This window comes from Dreissena polymorpha, chromosome 2 (assembly GCF_020536995.1).
Source record: "Dreissena polymorpha isolate Duluth1 chromosome 2, UMN_Dpol_1.0, whole genome shotgun sequence".
NCBI classification, from domain to species: Eukaryota; Metazoa; Mollusca; class Bivalvia; order Myida; family Dreissenidae; genus Dreissena; species Dreissena polymorpha.
Window position 1 is genome coordinate 101,851,666 of NC_068356.1, and position 23,435 is coordinate 101,875,100.

Here is a 23,435-nt window from a genome sequence, read left to right on the forward strand (position 1 = left end):
ATATAAAGACCAATTTATAAAAAATCCTCCATATGACTAAAATTTTTTGGATCGTCGACTATTATCGTTTTTCTTTACCGGGCCAAAATACATGTTTTGTTTTTATTTTTAAAAATATACGTTCTGGTAAATTATATCGCGTATTCGTATAAAGTTTCAAAATAAGACGTAAGGATCATTCGATCATTGGGTGCCACGAGAACTGATATACAAGTTGTCAGACAGTAGAATGTAGAATGTAAAATTATGTAGAATATGGGAGATGATAAAATGTGTATTCATTCGTAATACATAATACTTAGTATTCTGTATGTGTGTCAGGTGGAACATAAGCCATGCCTCATCCTCGAGGTCAAAGTCGTCAGGGGTCGCAACATCACCTTGAATTTGAGAGATTATGGTAACGTTACATTTTGTTTATTCTTTATTTGTATTGACTTGGCGACGTTTCATTAGAGTTTTTCTGTCACATCAGTCGAACCTAAATTATCTTTTTCCACGCTCAAACTGTCTTGATCTGAACACTTTACAAGTTTTATGTGAATTTAGTCTCATTCTAGTAACTAAAAATTACCTTTCTTGAATTAAATCTAGGAACGGTGGATAATGGCCATATAAATAATGTTGTACATAGATTGTGTAGTCGAGTTTGTTTCAGACCTAACACTCCTCGGATTGACTATTCGTCGCTCAACCTATAAAGCTAGTCGGTTCGAGGGCTGGTATGCACAAAGCTGCTTGGGAACATCTTAACTTAAAAATCATGTTTTTTTCTTATTATTTACATAGAACACACTTAATACGCAATGTTCAGTAAATATATAACTTTCTTTTACAACAATACGGATTTGTCCCTTTTCTCAGTTGACACTCCGGACCCCTACGTAAAGCTATTTATACGGACGGCTCCCGAAGGCAGACGACAGACCAAATCTCGCAAGAACGACATAAATCCGGTCTGGGATGAGAATTTCACGTTTTTACTCAACGAGACAGTACAAAACACAATGGGTAATTGCATTAATGTTTTTCCACAATAGTTCCAATCTAAAAATTTATAACACAAATAATAACATTCTGACATTAAGTAAACAGAACTTTTGTATAAGACAGATTTTAACACTCGTAATACATCAACGTATTAAATTATAGCTGAACATAATGTACATACACTTGATCTTTAACCCATTTATGCCCAGTGGACTCTCCCATCCTTCTAAATTGGATCAATTTATTTCCAAAATTAGGGGTGTCAAGTATATTTATTTCTATATTTAGAATATTTCATAAAGAAATTCATTTAAGCAAACAGCGCAGACCCAGATGAGACGCCTTATTATGCGGCGTCTCATCTGGGTCTACGCTGTTTGCAATGTCCTTTTTTCAGGACGCTAGGCATAAATGGGTTAAGACCGTCAGTCTGAACACCGTGTAATTTTTTTAGTGATTCTTAAATAAAACGTCTTAAAACCGGCAAGCTTATGTTTAACATGCTATGGTCAAATGAGCTCGGTACCAGATAGTGAGGCATAAACATTATCATTCAAATGTATTAAAAACTGCCTAAACCCGTGAGTCGGACTCAAAATGAGATTCGGATTTTTTGTGGTAAATGATGATTGTTTTCCTTGATTGTTTCCGTGATTTTTATCGGAATCGATGTATTTTCCCCGTTTCCGGTTGCAGAAATCTGGTTGATGGAGGAAAATTTGCCGCCGCTCGTGTACGATGTGATTGTTGGATTAGCTGAGTTTGACCTTGGAACCCTGACACGTGACAGGTGGCACAAAAAGACATTCATGTTTAACAAGGTAACATGAATAAAAGTCTTAAATACTTTCCCACGTTCGAAACAGGCGGTTTATACCAGTCGAACTGTCCCTCTTTTTGTCGGTACGAGTCTCCGGATGTATGTCCAACAATTCCTGTCTCAGTTATAGGTGTGGTATATATTGATGGATTTAAAAATTACTTGGCACAAATTGTATCCATCATTATAGGACGATTCTAAATAAGTATCAACTATTTGCTTCGGGATCTTTATTTCCATCGACAATGATCAAGATCTGAAATTAACAATGATGATAATTATATCTATAAAATGATAATTAGAGAAATGATGCTATACTATCCTGTATCTCCCCCCAAGTCTTTGGGTATGAAATGTTCATATAAAATAATATTACACTTTAACTGAAGTTGAAACAAAGACTGATAACAAAAAGTACTGGGAACATTGGAGCCCACCAGGTCTACTCCCTTATAAAGTAAGAAAAAAAAAAGAACTTTTTAACAACAAGAAAAGGCAAATGTCTTTGATGTGGTCAACTATATGAGTCTTTGTCAACAATCACATGACATAGTCTTTCTGCCACTCTGGGGCAGTTCTAGTTCTTCCTGATCGTCTGACTGGAAGGCACAACAGGTCCGTTGGCGGGGTTGTGCGGTTTGGTGTCTCACGACTTGGTCCTGTGTCCACGGAAACGTCTACTGGTCGACTGTCATGACTCGGAGGCTCAGTATAGGCTAGCTGACGACGACTCTGCTGCAGGTTACCTCGGCTGGGTGTCTCACTGCTGCTTGGCGTTACCTTACTGGGTGACGCAGTAAGGTGAGGAGCAGAGTGAGTTGGGATCCCGGTGTTGGTTGCAGCCGGCGTAGATCTGGTTGCATGTGTTGGGGTCACTGCTGGTGTGATGGAGTGTCCTGTGGGATTTTCAGTTGTTGCTGCAGGTAGCCTGAGTGCTAGGTCACTATCAATGGACAGCCGTCGTGGTTGTAGTTGAACGGGGACATACTTTCGTAGGAACTTCCTATTGCGAAGGGTTACCCGTCTTGAGCCATCAAGTCGTACCACATACTGGTCAAATTGGCGAACTTCAATTACCACGCCAGTCTTGTCCCACTTGCGAGGATAGAGTCCAATCTTGTTTTGCAGGCGAACATTGTCTCCCACAGCTAGAGGTGGTAATCTCTGAGTGTGCTCTGACAGTTTTTCTGCACACCGCATGTGCCTGTTTCGCAAGGCTTCTTCACGGGCCAGTGATGTGCTTAACCAAGTTTCATGAGGTTTATACTTTCCAGGTGGAATTGGTATGAAGTCTCGAATGGGGCGGCCAAATATGCACATGGCTGGAGAGAGTTTGGTATCCCTGTCTGGTGTGTTTCTGTACTGAAGCATGGCACGCTGGAAGGCATCTGTGTTTATGTCACCAGTGGAAGTTGTGTTATCCATAAGGAGACGCTTCACTGTCTTTACACCAATTTCGGCCCTACAGTTGCTGTGTGGGAAGGCTACGGAGGATAGGCGATGGTGTACACCCCAATCACTCAGGAATTGACGTGTGGCTACAGCAGTGAATTCAGGGCCACCATCAGAGGCAAGTTTATCAGGTATTCCATATGTCACAAAGATACGTCTAAGACATGTGATCAGTCCTTGGGCTCCGTTAGCTGACTGCTCTACAATTGGCCAGTTGGAATAACGGTCCACTACAACAAGGAAATGATGCCCTTGGTAGCTGAAATAGTCAGCACATAAGCACTGGAATGGATACTCTGGACTTAATGGAGGTACTGGTGGTGCGCTAGGATTTGATGGTGCACTACGGTTGCATTGTTGGCAACTGGTACGAAGAGCCGTAATGGCAGGTGTGATTCCTGGCCAAAATACTGATGTCTCTGCCCTAGCAACCATGGAGGTGACACCTTGATGAGCTGCGTGCAAAGCCTCAAGTACTTCGTCTTTCAGTGATGGTGGTATGACAATACGGTCTTTGTATAGGATGACGCCATCGACTGTAGATAGACCTTCACGGTACTGAAAGTAGTCTCTGAGCGATTCTGGCAGCTGGTGACGGTGTTCCGGGATACCAGATTCGATGATGTCGGTCAATGCTAGCATGTCTGTATCGCTAGCTGTGGCTGTGCGAACTCTGTCCCAGGTGACTGATCGAAGGTTGAGAGCATTGAGGGATGAAACAACACCTGCAATGACGCATTCATCTATGGAGTCTTCCTGATCTTCCTGCATTCTCAAACCAGTCATGAGAGTACTGCGGCTAGCTGGACACACAGAGGTTGAATTGATATGTGTCTCATCATCTGGCAACATCAGCTTTTGCTGCATCACTGATTGGATGACGTGATAGACAGTCAGTGGCGCGATGTTTGACACCTGGGATGTGGACCATACGGAACTTGTAGCGTAGCGTTTTCTCTTTCAAGTTTCTAAGACGAGTATTAGAGATGTCCTCAAGCGATCGGTCTGTGAATATCTTGAGAAGAGGCTTATGGTCAACAGCAATGATGAGGTCTGCGCAGCCTAGGACAAAGTACCTGGCCTTGTCAAGGGAATCTGCGACGGCAAGAGCTTCACCCTCAACCGGCGCATAGCGAGACTCTGCTGGATGAGTGAATCTGCTGCCAACAAGTGTGATCTTCCATCCAGATGGGCAACAGAAGGGTTCCTTCTTTGAGCATGTGCAGTGCTTTTGAAGGAGCCAGAATCCAATACCCACTTTTGACCAGTCGGTCGCCAGACATGTGGGTCTTTTGGGGTCAAAGATACGAACACCTTCCTCTATTTCGCTGGCGATCAGTAGTTTTGACTCATCAAAGACGTTCTGGAGATGTTCATTCCAGTTGAATGGAGTGCCAGGTTTCAAAAGTTCCCTAAAGGGTAGCATTCTTTCGGCCATGCTGAAAGCATATGATACCTGGTTTACTAGACCATACCAGGAACGCACATCTGTAATGTCTTTCGGCGTGTGGAAGTTAAGGATGGCTTGTAAGTATCTCTGGCAGGGTCTTACATCGTTGCGTGTAATTTCAAATCCTGCAAATTCCACAACATCAGCTCCAAACACAAACTTTTCTGGATTCAGTGTTATGCCATTTCGACCGCAAATGTCTAGCCAGTGTACCGCTTGAAAGAAACTGTCCTCGAGATCATCAGCCCATAGCAATGCATCGTCAATACATTTGGTTTTGTGAGGGATGTCTGCAACAATCTCATCATAGCGTCGGGTGTATCCATCACCTGAAGCAATGTAGCCCTGAGGTGCAGTTTTGTAGCGATATCTTCCCCAGGGAGTGATGAATGTGGTAAGATGGCGGTCTTCCTCACACAGGGGTACACTGTGATAGCCGTTCCATGCATCGAAGACTGTTTTCTTCTTCCCATGGGGGACTGATCGTGCTTGATGAAAAGGTGATGGTGTGTGATGTGTTTCACGTGTGGCATGAGCATTAAGGGCCTGCAGATCAACCGTGCTAACATGGCCGCCATGAAATCTGACAGTTCTGCGCGAAAGCTGAACAAATTATAATGTTGGCTTGAGCGTTTTGTTTTTTTAAGATATGCAAACGATCTTGATCATAAATAAGTATCAACTATTTGCTTCGGGATCTTTATTTCCATCGACAATGATCAAGATCTGAAATTAACAATGATGATAATTATATCTATGAAATGATGCTATACTATCCTGTAGATTCACGTGTAACTCCCGTTTCCCTACCGCAAAGTAGCCCTATGAACCATGTCTTGATTTTCAAATAATTGCTGCCTATCGGTTGATTAACATGCTTTGTCAAATATTTTTGAAAATGTTAAGTGACTTCACTGTCTCTAATCAAACTGCCTTCTGGATTGGGGCTCCTTTTTGTGTGGTTTATCGGGTTGATAAACAACTATTGTTTATATATATATATATATATATATATATATATATATATATATATATATATATATATATATATATATATATATATATATATATTTATCTTTATCTTTTAGTTAGGGCAAGTGAAAAATTGTCTTTACAATGCAGGAAAATACATTCAACACAAGTATAAAACAATTATTAAATATCCATAAATATCCATAAACATTCAAAATCAACGAATATTTTGTTAAATATTTCGTAAAATAAAGTTAACCCATACAAAAGTCAGTGTTCTTATAGCAATAGCAAAAATTTCAACGCTAGATGTCGTCTGGTAAGCAATAACTTTCTGTTCTTAGCGATTCAGCAAGAAAAAAGAAAAGAAAAGATAGCTTGCATAAATGAAAGTGTATGTGGGGCTTTACATAATTAAATAGAACTGCTTTAAGAAAAGAATGTGTTTTCCCATGATTTTGAAGTTGCCCGTTATCTAGCATAATAGCGCGCGGACCTAATAGAAAGCAGAGGCAAGTGCGTTCTAAATCAAAGATACAGATTTAATATCCATAAACACAGTGATGTATTGACCCACATACAATTTCATTTTTGCACGCTCTCTTTTTTTTCTTGCTAAGATCAGGACGTCCTCGCTTTAGCTCCGCGTTTTAAAAACATAATGATTATCCATGAGAACTTCTTCATGCTTCCAACGCTGCGTTTGCTCGTAAATGTTCGGATATCGTCGCGGGAAATTAAAATGGAATATATTGTCCCACAAAAATAAAAACGAGCATTTTGTTTCTCGTTAAATTAATATTAACAGACCACATCTAACGTTTAAATGTTTACTGTTTCTATTAGGAACACTGATTGTTAATGGGTTAACTTTTTTTTCGAAATGTCTTACGAAATGTTTGTTGATTTTTAGTGTGGTTGAATCTTTTAAGATGTGGTCACCGATTTGAACTATTCATTTGCAAATCATTGGTAGTTGGAACCCGTTTAAAGTCGAAGAAGTTTAAATGTATAAGAACATGTATCAACGAAACCTTAATATACGCCTTCAACTCTAATTTGACAATTTTCGTTTGTGCATGTTTGGTGTTATTGTACACTGCAAAATGAATTAACATATCATTCTTTTCGTAATTTTAACAAATGTCGTGTGTAGGCATATTTCAATAGGCACCTAGAGAGACCATTGCCACAAAAATATCAGTTAATCACATGTTGCACCTTGTTTCCCGTCATGCAACATTTCTAATTACAAATATCATATTCGTTGTAGATTTTGCTTAATAATTAAGAAAAGTCCCAAACAATGCATGCTTTAGTCAAATTTGGATGGTTATTTAAATTTCATAACTAATACAATAGTACTTTAAATTTAATCTTTCCTGCTTTCATACTTTACATGTAACCTTCCCTTCTATTGTATTTAAGAGGTTTTCTAAGGATCTTACTTTAAGTATCAATTTCGTACGGAAATACTTTAAATGTAAAATTTCATGTGATCGTACTTTGAATGTGACTTTGTCTAAGATCGTTCTTAAAATGAGACATTCTCTTTGATTTACTTTTAGTGTGTACTTCTCTGCGAGTGTACTTTATATTGGACATTCAATGCGATCGTTATTTTGATGTGGCCCTTAATGCATTCGTACATGATATGTAACATTCCATACTATCTTTTTTTATATTTAACCTTTGCTACGGACGTACGATATATTTGATATTTCGTAAGCGTAGTATTGCAAAATTTCTTTCTTTGATAACATTTACATGAAATCGTTTCAGTTTTCTACATGATAAGTTATTTTCTGTATCATTTGCATTGATCGAAATGCTAATTTGTAACGAAATGCTCTAAAGATGTATAGTGTCTAACTATTCTCAGTACTGATACAATCTTGTAAATTTTTCGGTAGTTTATTTCTTTAAGGTCACCCACAAAAACCCATACACGCATACTACTACTAATGCTATGATATTAATTCACGTTAAGTCTTAAATCACCGTATCAGGTCTAACAAGGGGCGCCAGAAAACATGTGCACATTCAGTAGGTGTAGTCGAACATGCACTTTTTCCATCTTAAAGGGGACTTATTACTTATAAAGACGAACTGACAAGGTCAATGGGGATCATTATCAAGTTTCATGCAAAATACGGAAAATAAAGAGTATATTTCAACAAAGACAAATGCTATGCTGTAATATGCTTTCCATTAAACCCACAACAATTTGTAATTTGCGTCAACATCTTAAACAAACCCTCAGACTGACATACCGAATGACACTATTTTGTGACAGTCGGTATTAAAACAATTGTAATAGAATTTTAATAAAACTTTCACCAGTTACTGTCATGTTTAACATTTATGCATACTATCAATATAGAATACATCCACACACATCTGAACAAAGTGTAAAACAGAACTGTATCAGTTCTTTACATTTAAACGTGTATTTTGTATTTCGAGAAACAAATACTTTTTCAAATATATCTAAAGTTTGTTTAATACATTAAATAAATATAATACTTCACAAAACATAACGATTCTTAGAAAACAAACAGTTAATTCATTTTGTTGTATTCCAGGTGTCAGAGGTTGACATAGAGATGAAGATTTCGCTTGAGTAAGTAGTTGGTACGAAGACGATACATATACAATAGGTTGCTAAAATGATATCGCCATTCATTTCATTAGGAAATCGTTACTCTACTATTGCTACATGTATGCACCATACAATATTATCCATGGCTCAGTCTGACACAGAATTTATGTCGTTCAATCAGGATGAGCACCGTGTAGGTCAGTGATAAAAATCTTGAAATTATCAATTAAAAAAATAATGAAGAGCAATAACACAAAGACGCGAGCATCAACGTTTATGTAGTTTAAATATTTGGCCAAACAAGCATCGCATTAAAAATAAATAAATACGCGTTGAACAAAACGAAAACATTACCATGCATAAATTAAGCGTCACTTTTTCATTTCAGTCAGAAGCCTACGTTACGCTACAGTCTGTGCTTATGTGAGCAGGAGAAGTCGTTTTTAACTCGTCGAAAGGTCAAGGTCATGGAGGCTATGAAACAGTTGCTGGGAGAAAAAGGGCCAAATAATGTGGACGAGGTTAAGCCTATAGTGTTAAGCACTAAACTTTAAAGCACTGCTTATTAAGTTAAGACCTTCTTTTAGTTCGTTTACATCGTTTGCCGCACCTTGTTCGACCTTACTGTGAATAGAATGAACAAAAACGTACTGCATACAAGTTTGTATTAATATGCCTCTCGAATGCTGATTTTATTTGAGAGCATTTCAATGTTGAAACGATCAATCATCGCTGGTACCCATACAATACTTTCAACTCAGTTTACCAGAGCGAATACTTATATGGTGATTATTTATGATAAGGTTTATTGCCGCCTTTTTTTTCTTATAACATTGGGAATAACAACTATAAATATATCCTGTCAAGTGTATGCATGCCGTTATCCATTGACACGTACGTTTAATGATCATACGTCAAGCAATATTTCAATAAAATGATATTATAAATATCGTAACCAACACGTTGATCTATTAAATTCAACATTACACGAGCATTAAAAATGTTATTATTTTTTTATATGCAGGTGTTTTAAGTCGAGTCTGTTTTTGTAAAGAATTAAAAAAAGTACATGATCATTTTGAGGTTCAATATTTGTAGTTTAAATTAGATTATAAATGTTATGAATTCCGATTTGCAATTGCGAAATAATTAGTCCATTTATCTTTTTTTTCTTACCATTTTTTTCGATTTTAGTGTAGCATTCAAAACTCATTTTATTTGTTGCTATATAAAACAAAAATAAATATTTTTTATGAACACAAATGAAATTAAAAATTATTTTAAAATAATTCTTTTTGATAATTAATTAAAAGAAACATTCGTGTGTTTTGCTTTAGCCCCATTAGCCTTTGGGTAATGATTACACAATTGTTGCGCAAAGTTGTACTTGAAAAAAGTGCTGGTCATTTATATATGTATAATATATACATACATATATATATTTAAATTATTTAGATACATTTTCATGACTCACGGTCAAGCGTTAAACGTTTATGTTTTCTTTTTTTCCCCCGTTCAATTGCCATCTCCAATCATTCACCGCATAACATGAAGCAAATACATCTTTTTCTAGCTGTTAGTATATTTTTAAATAATGGGAAAAAAGTCCAAAAAGGTGTGTTTTTTAAATTTATTTTCCCCATAAATGTCCATGTCTTTTACATTAAGGAAACAGTATTTTAATTCGTTTCTGATCTGTGTGAGTACCATGTAAACCTGTTGTGTGTTCCACGTTGAGGTAATTATGAATTATCAATCATGTTCACATATTTAAACGTATGTTTGCAATATAAATATTGCGTATGAAAACTAGATAGTTCTGAAAAGCATTGCTTAGGTGATTATGAACTCAGCAATTTGTAACTATTGAAGACCCGATTGCTTTTTTTCACAAGTGATAAACTTAATGCACATAATAATTTTAAGCAGTTCATGATAGGTGCATATGGAAAAAGACATATTTCATCAGTTTATTAAACATATCAATTCTCAAATACATCATGATTATTGAAGATGCGTTTTTTGCAAAATGGGTGACCATGAAAGTGTAGCTGGCTTTAAATTATAAACAATAAAAATATCACAATGACATTGTTAATAAAAAAAACTTTAAACAATTGTAATTAATGTGATTAAAACTGGATCTTAAAAGTCTTTTTTTATATACGTATGGATTTTGTTATGTGTTTGAATACATTGTGCAAGTTAATAGTTTTATTAGTTGGTTCAAACATAGTCCTCTTGATATTTTTTAAACAACAATGGTATGGAAAAAAACAGTTTTGTAAAAGATGTGTATACAGTTTTAGAAACCTCTGAGGAATATAACGTAAAGCATATTTAGATTTACTTCCTATGCGTCTGAGCTTATTTTTTGTAAAATTTAGAGTGTCTCTAAACCAACACTAGAATCCACAAAACAATCCAAAATTGCAGATATGCTCAGAAAAACTTTCCATGAAATAAACTTTATTGTTTATGTTGTAATGTCGTTGACGTTGATTTTGGAATCGAGCCGTTTAATAGTAAATCTATAAGCAACATGAATCAAGCGTCTCCTCTTCTACACTCCAACAGGTGCCGACCATTGGTATAATCGGTTCCGGCGGCGGGTTTCGAGCTTTGGTGGGCCTTAGTGGCGCCGTCAAGGGCCTCTACGACGCCGGCATATTCCAGTGCGCCACATATCTGTGCGGGCTCTCTGGGTCGTCATGGTGAGTAGCGCAGTGTATCGTCGTCGAAACCACGAAGGCAGTGATATGTTCTAAGAAAATAAGTTAAACGTTAATGAATAATGTGTTTTCATAGTGATGAATCCTTATTCTTAATGAAAACTTCAATGTGTGCTGAGCACTTTAATTACTTATACCTCGACCATTTAACAATCAACGTTAGTTGTACTTATCGGGATACAAGGGGTAATTATTTCGATTGGGTTAAAACACTTTCCAAGATATTTCGATTTAAATAACTTGTGACAAATGACCTGCACTGGTCGCTGCTTATCAATGACTGATTGCTATTTGTAATTAGCTAATCTGCACAGCTAGTGCGTTTTTAGACTGTTAATTCGCAAACTTGATCGATCACAATTTATTGCAAAACTGGAATTTAGTGAAATATCTTACCAAGTAAACAGCTAAATAATTACAAAGCGAATATGTAAAAGTATATTAATAATAAATAATCTAGTAAAGGGGTATATGAATTGATAAAATTACTATATGTCTAAAAATTAATCCATATTTGGAACTAAACCAAATCAATTTTTGAATCAACATTTTTCTGGGACTAAGTCCCATGGTTGCAATAAAAATTTTGAGGTTTACCAGAAACGGATAAATTATGGTTTAAACTGTTATTTTCCTTCGCTGTCTTCAGCTTTACACATAATTTATATGTAAATCCACTTGTTTGCTTCTGTCTAATCATCCTCCACGAGAAACAACAATTCCACTACTCCATGTTTATGTGTTCACTATTTGTTGACTGGGAACGCAGCAACACAGTTTTTGGATAAAAACATAAATTAAGCAGTTTTACCATCATGAAAAATACATGTGTGACTATTTTTTTTCGATGTCACGTTAAGTTAGATTTTTTTCAATGCGACTTACGTTAAACATCTCGTAAGCATTCGGTGGACGTGGTTTATCGGAAGACCATTTTGTTAAAATTTTAGTTACCATGCAATTTTTAAACCAGTATGATTGCACGCATCACCCTCCGAAGGATTGATTTATATTAATATATTCATGTTTTAAATATTTTTTCAATGAATTTTTAGGAAAATATTGAATATAAATATATAAATATTTGCGCTACAACATTTACTGGTTACTTAAATTTATTGCAAAAATCTTTAGTAAAGGTGGATTTTGACTGCTTGTTTTCACAGGTATATCTCCACCCTGTACTCCCACCCAAACTGGCCGAAAATGGCCCCTGGTGATATGCAGCACGAGCTGAAGAATAACATCGACTCCAGTCCACTGTGGCTGCTGAAACCGCAAACAGTATACAGGTTAGCACTGCTAAAGCGAGTATTAACGATCTTGCAAATACAAATTCAAACAGATGAAAGACTGATGAATACAAAACTCGAATTAAAATTCGGAAAAATAGGTTCAATAATTTAAGAAATTAAGAGTTTTATATAATTGCAAAAATGTGTAGCCTTTACAGTAGAATACTTATTCATGTACAAACACAAATTTTTACTTAATCTTGGAATCCCAAATAGTCCTGTTCTGATTTGTTTGCATGGCACATGGAACAAAACAAAATAAAGACGTGTAAACGTTTTGCTATCGGTTTAAACTTGGTAATGGGATTTTCAATAAAATAAAACAAAACGTCATAATATGAACTCAAATATATTCTATTTTACACCCCTCGTTCATATGCATGTATTGGCGGAAATACTTTTTTGACATTTTCATCGTATATACTCGCTTAAAGCGAGAACATAAGAGTTAATCGTCAGCATTTAATTTTAATTTTTTCAACTCCCTTAATATGACCGAAGAAAGCTCAATAGCATAAATTAACTATCTCTTAGTTTCAGAATAAAAATAAATAATTTTATACTCAAATAAAGTTTACAACGAACAAGTTTACGCGGTAACGTACACGTTTACTCATATTTCTGTCAGAATCATAAATTGTTTTTTTTCTGCTATTAAGTGGTGCGTTTTAGTGTTTTTTGTTATATTTGTTATAATAGATTTGTTTCAAACTATGGATAGGTGCATTTCAGAGTATCGATAATTTTTCTGCAATCGTGTCGTTCACTTTTGATTAGTAATAAGCCTCCTGTGGCGTTGTGGTGCATTTAAGAAATGTTCATACTTCCATTCGAAACAGCCGATTATCAAATGATAATAATGTTTGAATATAATAATAAAACTCGGTGTCTGTGCATGGTTAAAATGTTGATATCATACATTTATTGACTGTTCCATTGTTTAATGAACACTTAACAGAAACAAGATGTCTAATTTTTGATAGAATGCATCCAGATTCTGATGTGACTATTGGACTATTTATTGGTCATACAATTAAGTCACATTTTTATGGTCTATAAATAAACGGTTTTTAATTGGCTAATTGAATGGCCCACAACAATTGGACACGGTTTTCGATTTGCCTTTTCTAGCAGGATCTGTAATTTTCAGGTTTATGGACAATATAATGAAGAAGAGACGGAACGGCCAACCGGTCAGTTTTACCGACATTTTTGGTCACATGATCGGGGAGACTTTACTAGGCAACGTAAGTGCTACATTAACGATAATAATATGTTTAAAGGGAAACGATCTCTTTTACGATTATGTTCAGTAAAGTACAACTTAAACGTTCCGACTCGCTCTAATATATATGAAAAAAGACATTCATTTAATAAAGGGCGATTTGAATGCTTCAATCATCAAACGAATGTTAACAAATTGTTATTTTATATATACCCATCTATTCAAAATGTATCATCCGATTTGTGTCTTATATGACAGAAACATCTTTGAAAAGGACCGAAAGTGTGTTTAGTCTATAACAATTCATGTGATCAATTTGACGGAGAACACTCTTTTGATCTGCCAATCGATACATTCAAATACACTCTAAACCAGACATTTGCTTTTATAGAGGTTGCACAGTCGGTTGTCGGAGCAGCAGACGAAGCTTACAGACGGCGCGATACCGATGCCTCTACTTACGTGCGTGCACGTGAAGAAAGACAGATCCGCTCGCAGTTTCCAAGGTAACTGTCTAGCAGCTAGTTTTTTCTAGGCATTGATGTTGAAAAAACCGTCATTGTTGTAATGGACTCCGATCTTGAATTATATGCTATAGTTGGAATAGGCGCCCTTTTTAAATAGACGCTCTTGTTGTAGAACACGCCTTGTTGTACCCGATGCCGCTCTTATTGTGTTGAAAAAGACGCTCTTGTAGTAATAGGAGCTTTGTTATAATAGACGTTCTTGTTGTAATAGACACGATTGTTGTTGACAGGCGCTCTTCTTGTAAACGAACAACTTGTTGCAATAGACGCTCTTGCTGTCAAATAACACTCGTGTTATAATATATGCTCTTGCTATCATAGTCGTGAGAATGAATGCTCTCAAAACATATGTTGATATACACAGATATTCACAGGAAAGTGTCTCTTATAGTAGCAGACTTTTGTCGCATTCAGGCTTAAGTAAAGTTTACTGAACTCAAATACTCAACTCAACTTGCAGAAAATAATTTGTTCAAATACGTTTGTTCTATCAACCGTTTTGACTGTACATAATTATATTGGTAATCAAGCTACTGAAATCGAACGTGATTTGATGTGAACAGGGATGTGAATGGTGCTTTCCACTTGATATTTTGAACTAATTCATATCAACTTTCAGAGTGGGTAGAGTTTTCACCATACGAGATCGGTATGGCCAAGTACGGCACGTTCATGCCTACTAAGTTATTCGGCTGTAAATTTTTCATGGGGCAACTGGCCAAGGAGTACGAGGAACCTCCACTCCATTTCCTGCAAGGTAACGGAACTTCCGCAAATATCTCGCTTGGCCTTTGAAAGTCATTGCTTAGAAGTAAATAATGCGTCCTAAACCTGATTGAAAGAAAAGTGGTTTGGTTGCTCAATTGATAGAGCGCAGAACTGACAGCCCGTGCTCTTTAGATCAATCTCCGGCTATATTTTGCAATAATTTATACAACCTGTATTAGATATTTGCATAATAATCTGAAGCCATGCTTTCTCTATCAGGCGTCCCGTGGTCTTTGATGCGATCTGCGCTTTGATGTTTTATTTTGGTACCCGAAAACTGACAAGGTTTAGTATTTCAACATTGTCTTTAGTATTTCAAAATTGTCAGCACTTTGAGTTTTTATTCAGGTATTTAGAGACAATCTTTCTGAATCAGGCAATTCATATCATTCAACCTTTTTAGCCGCCGATGATGTTTGTTTACGTACATGGGAATTGCACTCTGTTTCTTGCAAGCACTAGACATTTAACGTGTTAAATGCTTTGATTATTGTTTGATTCAGGTATCTGGGGCAGCGCCTTCTGCATTCTCTTTAAGCGTCTCTTCGAGGACAACAAACGCATCGATCCAGTGGAGATGATCAGACAGGAAATGGGTAAAACCTTTCAAACGTGTCTCTTGTCCCTTCGATTAAGAGTTTTTTAAAGTCATAGAATCGTTAGACGCTACCATTATTATATATACGACTCTGTTATGTCAATCAGTAACAATCCATAGATGAGAATCTCGTTCTTATATTTAGTGCTTTCTCTAGTTGTTAATACAATCATAGTTTTCACGTAAAAATAGGCCTTTTTAGCTAAACGCAAATGGTCGCCGTAACAAATTTCTGGAAGAGGGTTGATATATTAATCTCAAATAAAGATAGTTTGCAATACTTTATCTTCAACTTAATGTTGTACACACATGGCAATAAATTAAATTAGGAACTCTGTATTTGCGACAGTGACTTATTATCCGACTGTGGGTCCACTAAACTCTATGTAGCATTTCTGATAATGTCAACACTTCAATGTAGCTAAGGCTCTGGAAGAAAATGATCAGGATGAAAGCAGCGAAAGTAGCGACGAAGGAGATTTTAACGACGAAGAGTCGTCAATTAAGTTAGTGGACAACGTGAAGAAGTCTTCCTCCCAGTCTGCTAATCTCAGGTAAGAGCTCACGCGCAAACATAATGGCAATAGTACCAGTATCTATGAATGGCGTTAAGAAAAGTACATGTTTAGCCCGCTTATATATATTGAGGTTTGTGAAATGTAATTTCCAAAACTTGTATTCTTAATTATCAAATATTTAAGATGTCAAAGCAGGGCTATAATAAGTAATATAACAAAAAAATCAGCATATATATTTTTTATTGCAAATTAACACGTTTGATAGATTGTTATATCGACATTTATTTTAATTCAAACAACTATCAGTAATTTGAAATAACCCCGCCGTGTTTTATTACGTATAACAGACCTAACGGCTCAACCGGAAGCGGTCTTTCCGTGGACAGCGCTCCTAAACGTCAGATTTCTACGAGGCGAACAAAACGCAAGGGATACTGGACAGAGTTTCTGGAAGGTGTTTTTGAAAAGTAGGCTTCCATATTTATCAAGTAATGTTTTAATTTTTATGAGTTCAAATACGAATTAATATATTATTGTGCATTAAACGCTGGGAAATACTAAGATATCTAAGTACACACGTTTTTTTTCTTTTGACTATTTCAATAGCAACATTATGCATTTCATATTAAACGCTACTAGATCCTAAGCCTTCTTAATAAAATAACGTTAGGTCTTCTGGCAACTTCAATACCAACATATCGCATTTTGCAGTAAACGCTTTGAATTACTGAGCACTCGCGCAGGTCGGGCCGGTGTGATCCACAACTTCATGAGAGGACTTTCTCTGCAACAGAGTTACCCCATTTCTCCATTTTCCCCCATTAATAAGGAGCCACCAGAAGTTCCCAATAAAGTTGACGGAGCAGACGAATCGGCACTGAGGCCTCTTAGTGGTGAGCATTTTAACTTTAAGTTAGATAAGTTAGATTAGATTCTGGTAATCTAGTAGTTTCGAACACGCATATTTACTTTGGTGGTGATTTATCCTTGGTTAAGGGACTTGTTTACAGATAAACAATCTTAAGATAAATTTTTTGTTCACGCAAAATATATTGTTTGTTAATTAATACATGTATACCGGTAATATTAACAGAAAATCTATGAGTCTTTTTAACATTACCATACCTAGCATAACAAGAATATCAGTGAATCTGATAGATACCCCCCCCCCCCCCGATGGTGGGCTTTGTCGATGTATGGGTTAATTGAAAGCACGGAAACACAGCATTTAGTAAATATCTATAGCAAACGATCATCAGACCTGAAAAAGGTGTGTGTTTTTTGTTAAATTATTTTTGGGAAGTCAATAACTTCATAGAAACTTCTGCGGAACGACCTGACATCCTTTTAAGATAAACTCATACATTTGCATCAAACGCAACCAAATGCTATCGATGAAGTATGTATTATGGTTGTTAATAGATAATACCGAATTTTTAAAATATTGTGATAAACCGTATGGATACAAGAAGAACATTTAACATTTAAATCTGGATCCCGACATAAGCAAAGAAAATATAGCACACATTTTAATCGAAATAAGTGTATGCCAAATTATATAAGAATCATCTTTATATATGTATATGCGTCGCCGTTGTTAATCGGCGTTAGTGTGGCGTGTAAGTAACTTTTAATATAAAAGACGATATTAGTAAAATAATAATCTCGAGATCTACCATTCAAAGGCAACTTTGTCGGAATTTTTGTGATTCTCAAAGCACGATTTACAGATGATGTTTGAACACATGCGTTTTAAACTGTTACTCGTAGCGACAGTACACAATGTAACAACTTTGAAACTTTGCTCCGCATACGGCTTTTTAAGATGCACACACCAGGCTCTACAAACATACGTTCGACGACAGTGGAAAAATAACCATAAAATTATACCCTACGCTTTACAGATGACTTCGACGTCATCTTCGAGAAACGATGTTTGTGAGCGATAAGATTTTATTGACTGATATTTAATTTTTATTATTTACACAGACAGCACGCTTAACGCCTATATCGTATGTTTTGCAGACGACTTCGACGGTATCTTCGAAATGCATCCGACCACGGAGAAGCACCTGTACGTGGTGGACGCGGGCCTCACGTTCAACTCGCCCTACCCCGTGGTGCTTCGGCCGCAGCGCGAGGTAGACATTATCCTGTCCTTCGACTTCAGCGCCCGACCCAGCGACTCAAGTCCGCCTTTTAAGGTATATGCTCGGATATGGTGTTTCTTTTTTTACACAAAAAACGTAATCATCCGTACTTTTCCGTTTGCTTTCGGAATACATAATCATGCCTTAATATCATGAAGTAAGGATTTCTTACTCACGCCGTTGGTATCATACATGTATATTAAGTTAACCCATAAAAAAAGTTCCTTATAGCAATAGCCAAAAATTCAACGCTAGTCTATTAACGAGCAAACGCGAGCTTGGCTTCGGGTAGCGTCAGAAGCATGACGTGGTTCTCATGAATAATTATTATGTTATTAATAAGCGGAGCTCAAGCTAGGACGTCCTGCTCTTCGAGCTATTCAGCAAGAAAAAAAGAACAGCGAGGTTGCAAAAATGAAAGTGTATGTAGGGCTATACATAAATGAATTAATCTGCGTCAAGGAAAGAATGGGATTTTCCACATTGTGCTTAATTTGTATGACACTTTGTTGTTGGAAGTTTTTATTGAGTATAACAGTATTGGGCACTATTTATGGATCTTTTAACTACGCTTTCAAATCTTTCAGGAGCTGCTTCTAGCAGAAATGTGGGCCAAGAAGCACAACGTGATGTTCCCTCCCATTGACACGACCGTACTCGACAGAGAGGGCATGAAGGAGCTGTATATCTTCAGGCACCCCACTGAAGCCAACTGTCCCATTGTACTACACTTCTGTCTCGTCAACGTTGAGTTTCGGCAGTTTGTTAAACCGGGTAAGCCGATTCGCAAACGTTAGTACTTGTTTTGCATCATAAAAACCTATCTGTGTCTTTACGACTTTTGCCATTTAAAGAATCCAATCAAAATTTGTAAAATGTTAAAAAATTATTTCACAGTTCACCAACCCAATAAAACTTGTTAATTCTTCCGTTCCCGTAAGCGAAGTGTGATATTTTCTTTTCGTTATTGTTGATTTGGAGTAAGTGCAGCCGATTAATAGTTTCGTAAAATGTACAGTTTTAAAATGCATTTTCATACAGCCTTATTATTCAAATATATTATTTTTAAACACGAGCATGCCTTTTGCATGAATGACATCACCAATTCATGCAGTTTCGACCAAATGGACACAATTTAACCATAAACATTCGGATCCTTTCGATCATAGATAGATCGGAAAAGGAACAACTTAGTTATTGACCATGTGAAAGAGGAAAGTACTCGACTTAGTACAACATTCTAGCTTTTTGGCATCCGATCTTGCTCCATCTCTAACAGCACGTGGATGTGCTTTTGTGCTTTATTAATGGTTGAAGAAGAGTATATATTGAAGCATTAAAACCAGAGTTATTATCCTTTATCCATAACTCAAGCTTTCTTTATGACATCGTTATATATAACGGTTTGATTTGACGAGGATATTTCAGTTAAAGTTTGGTTGGCCAACCCAAAATCATTATCACGTGTCAATTATCAAATATCTGTGGGACATTGTTTCAGGTACATTTGTCAACGGTGAGAGCTGGCCTCCGTTTTTGCTTGTAATCAGATGGGCGCTTTGTGCAATATTGGTCCTCATTTTTAGGTTTTCGTACAAGTTCGTAATAGTAAGATACATTGTAACATTTGTTTCTAAGGTTTGCGGCGAAGAACGGAAGAAGAAAAACAGTTCGCCGATTTCGACATATTTGATGACCCAGCCGCTTCATATTCAACATTCAACTTCACGTATCCTCATCTCGCATTTGAAAGACTATCTAAACTGACCGAGTTCAACGTCTTAGTAAACGTTGACACCATCAAGAAGGTGATCGTAGAGATAATTGAAAAGAAACGTGCTGAGCCGCCTAAGTGCCCGTGCAAACTAGAAGATGTGCCATTACTACGGAGAGTGTCCCTAAAAAAACGACTGTCAAAGTTCCTTCCGCGTATTTACAGCGGTCAATTTAGTAAAAGAGATGCCGCCAAACACCTTAGCGAGTCAATCGATGACATTCCTGGGGAAACTCTATGTGGCAATGATGCACCGGATTATGTGTCAGACCAACATTAGTATGTGCCAGTGACGAGCGAGAACGTACCAAAAATAACACAAACACGCGCAATTACTAGGAAATCACCGCTTTCCAACGGGACTTATACATCGTTCAATGGAGAAAGGTATCAAAATACGCTGGGTTGCCTATACGCAGCATGTCGTTAGATGTCTCGGAGGCGTCGAGAGATGAAGAGGATACGGCGCTTCGAGACACACCAGGACGAAGGAAACCCGTGCAACTGGAGAAATAAAAACAGTGGCAAGATTCAAAGTGCAACTCTATTGACGTGGACGACGGGGATACTCGATTCTATACAGCAATTGAGTCTCCAAGATAACACCCCCCCCCGCACATCAGATCAATAAGGATTTAAGAATCGAGACAATTCTCGCACATCAATGGTCATGGCGTATAGTTGAAGAAGTGCGGAAATGCGTCAAGAGAAGTGCCGGTGTAATTTAACAATTTAATTAATTATGAAAGTTTGATTATGAATATGTCACTTGAAACATGTATTATCATTACTGATGCTTTTGCAGTTGCATTTTGGGTTTTTGATATTACCAATTTGAACATGGAACTGAGGTGTTACTAACTAACACTAAGTATGGTGAAAATACTTATAAACATTGTGGTGATAAAATCATATATGCATAATGTATACACATACGAGTTATACTTAATTAGTGGTTTGAATTAATAGCGATCCAAAATGAGTAGAGATACCCGACCGACTTAAAATATGTTATACGTATGGAACGGACACAAAAGTTTCATCAGAAAAAAAGAGCTTTAAAGAAACAAATTATATGATGAACAAAGTTAAGACTGTGTCATAAATGAAGTTGGCTTATTTGATCATGTGATATGACTGCTAGTATTTAATACTATTTATGTTCGTATATAATGTTTATCTCTACAGTATACAATATCTTTACAAGATTAATGTATTTTATTCTATTGCAATTACAAACTCTGATGTACATAATATTATATGTCTCTGAGTATTTACATGAACCTTATGATTGAACTTGAATGTAAACGTTTATCAAATGAATGTCTAGAAATAAATAAATACATTGCGACGAAAATATTGGGAATACATGTGCACATTTACAAACGAAATACTTCATTTGTAAAATAAATCTTTATAAAAAAGGTGCAAAGGTTTATGAAAGACTAAAAATAAATGATACTGGTGCCAAAGCAAAACAAAAACCGATTGTTTTTATTTACCTATAGAAGTGATAGCACGCATGTACATAGACAGCTTTTGGTAGTCTTAAGATACATTCGATCAATCTATTGTTGGGGTTTACAGGTTTGACCGCAGGGCGGTCTGTCTGTGTGTTATATTTATATGATTTCAAAGTGTTACATTAATCATTATTGAGAATGTAAATACAGATTAGACGATTGCCTTTATAATCATAATAAAATGTTGTAGTCAAAACGATCGCAGGACGTATATGTGTTATACTTCCATAAACGCTAAAAGGTTAAGCAAGCCACACTATCAGTGAATGTTGTCGCAGACTCTTTTAAGATTATTTGAGCCGTAGTCTCGAAAAACAAGGCTTAAGGCATAGGCATATACGTTAAGTAACGTCTTATATTTACCTGTTCGGATTACACAGGCAGATATGGGGTTGCACTTACCGCATTAACTTGAAGCCCTTTTTTCTAGAGACCGGTAGCTTATTGTTTACATCCGTATAACTCTTATCCATCAGATAAGTGTTGGTTTTCTTCATTTTTATGATATATTTTTTGGTTAGCGATTGTATTAAAAAAAGATATCCGAACAGGCGCACGTTTTTGGTTACATTTTGGCTTAGATTTACCCAATATAGTTGAATTCTGTTATTTGTATCCCAATAATGAAAAAATGGCTGACAACGATTACCGACCGTTAGACGACCAAGACGATTTCAAAGAATTTACAGATACACGGAAATTGACCACTCTGATTAATTTGCCGATGATTTAGATTTGCATCGGACAACACCGATCGCATAGAAAGACTGACCGGTTATAGACTTGAGAAGGATTCTTTTGAGAAGGGCTGTTAGAATCATTTCTCTCCATGAACACGAGGAGCAATATGTAAACCAAAAGCACTACAACAGTTTAAATGTTCAGACCACGAGTAATCATAGAGGTACATATTAATTTTACACAAAACATCATCTTACCTTAACTGAGTTTGAGTATCCTTCATTATTGCAAATCATTTATTTACACACCTGATCAAAGATTACGTAACACTTTCTAATTAACTGATACGGCTCAATAATTCTATCATGCGTTTAACACTTGTCATTCTAATCCAAACTTCCACTGTGCATTGCATACTTTGCGCACAACAAATCAAATGTGGTCAGTTTTAATTGCGTAACGATTCCATATAAATGCATATAAAGTCTTATCATGGTTTAAATATAGTTTGATCTATTGTGTGAAAGAGGCAATCAATGCGGAATTCTCAATAACACTTTTTTTCTTGCTACATTCTAAGAATTTGTTATATTATTTATTATATATCTATATGAGCGTCTTGAAAAATAGTGCATACATGTAATTTGATGTAATCATATTTATTGTTTATTCACCGGCAAATATGCCAAAAGGTCCAGAAGAACACATGATGCCCATGTGTACGGAAAATCGGTACTCAGCGATTATTTTGAGGCTTATGATCATGGTAATAGCTTAGTATAACAGTAATTGAATATTTTTCATCGCGGCTTAATGTATATGCATGCATGTTAATGTTTGTCATTTATAAATTTATATTAAAAATATTATTTCAACAAAACGGATGTGTAAACATTAATGATCATTTAAAAGTTGATAATATCATTTAATTGCATTTAACTTGTTTTGATGGAATTCTGTATGGGGATAGTGCCTTTCCATGCAGGAAGTTCCTCAAGACATTTTACCTGAATCCTTGTGAGTACTACTCTATTGAACACCATATCAATTTGCGAGTGAAAACGATGTGCTGATTTGTTTCTTTTAAATAATGCACTTTCTTAGTTCACTTTGATGAACAATCATATAATTGAAACAACTATTGTAAATTTGGAATATTTACACCAGGAGACCCGCAACTATAGAGGCATGACAACGCCCATGCGAAGACATGTTTCATTTTCGTCATGTATAGGAACTGTTTGAGTAGTAATTCAGACGTCAATAAGCTCTTTATGTTTATCAAAACATATCTTAAATATGCAGTATATTAAATAAGTATAGCTTGACAATGCTAACTTATGTTTTGTAAAACATTA

At 36.2% G+C, this 23,435-nt stretch overlaps 1 protein-coding gene across 2 annotated transcripts in view; it reads left to right on the forward strand.

Annotated features, from left to right (window-relative positions):
- Positions 1-21,596, forward strand: part of LOC127868291 (cytosolic phospholipase A2-like) — a 39,369-nt gene extending 17,773 nt beyond the window's left edge. The window contains exons 3-19 of one of the 2 annotated variants that reach the window (XM_052409924.1): positions 322-400; positions 865-1,011; positions 1,687-1,811; positions 8,270-8,307; positions 8,675-8,807; positions 10,864-11,000; positions 12,185-12,310; positions 13,464-13,560; positions 13,930-14,044; positions 14,685-14,822; positions 15,337-15,429; positions 15,853-15,985; positions 16,297-16,416; positions 16,661-16,842; positions 17,975-18,153; positions 18,687-18,891; positions 19,738-21,596. In XM_052409924.1, the coding sequence (XP_052265884.1) occupies positions 322-400; positions 865-1,011; positions 1,687-1,811; positions 8,270-8,307; positions 8,675-8,807; positions 10,864-11,000; positions 12,185-12,310; positions 13,464-13,560; positions 13,930-14,044; positions 14,685-14,822; positions 15,337-15,429; positions 15,853-15,985; positions 16,297-16,416; positions 16,661-16,842; positions 17,975-18,153; positions 18,687-18,891; positions 19,738-20,153 (2,463 nt within the window). In that variant the 3' untranslated portion in view covers positions 20,154-21,596. The remainder of the gene's footprint in view (positions 1-321; positions 401-864; positions 1,012-1,686; positions 1,812-8,269; positions 8,308-8,674; positions 8,808-10,863; positions 11,001-12,184; positions 12,311-13,463; positions 13,561-13,929; positions 14,045-14,684; positions 14,823-15,336; positions 15,430-15,852; positions 15,986-16,296; positions 16,417-16,660; positions 16,843-17,974; positions 18,154-18,686; positions 18,892-19,737) is intronic. The other variant, XM_052409925.1, reaches the window with a different exon arrangement.
- Positions 21,597-23,435: the final 1,839 nt, after the last annotated feature.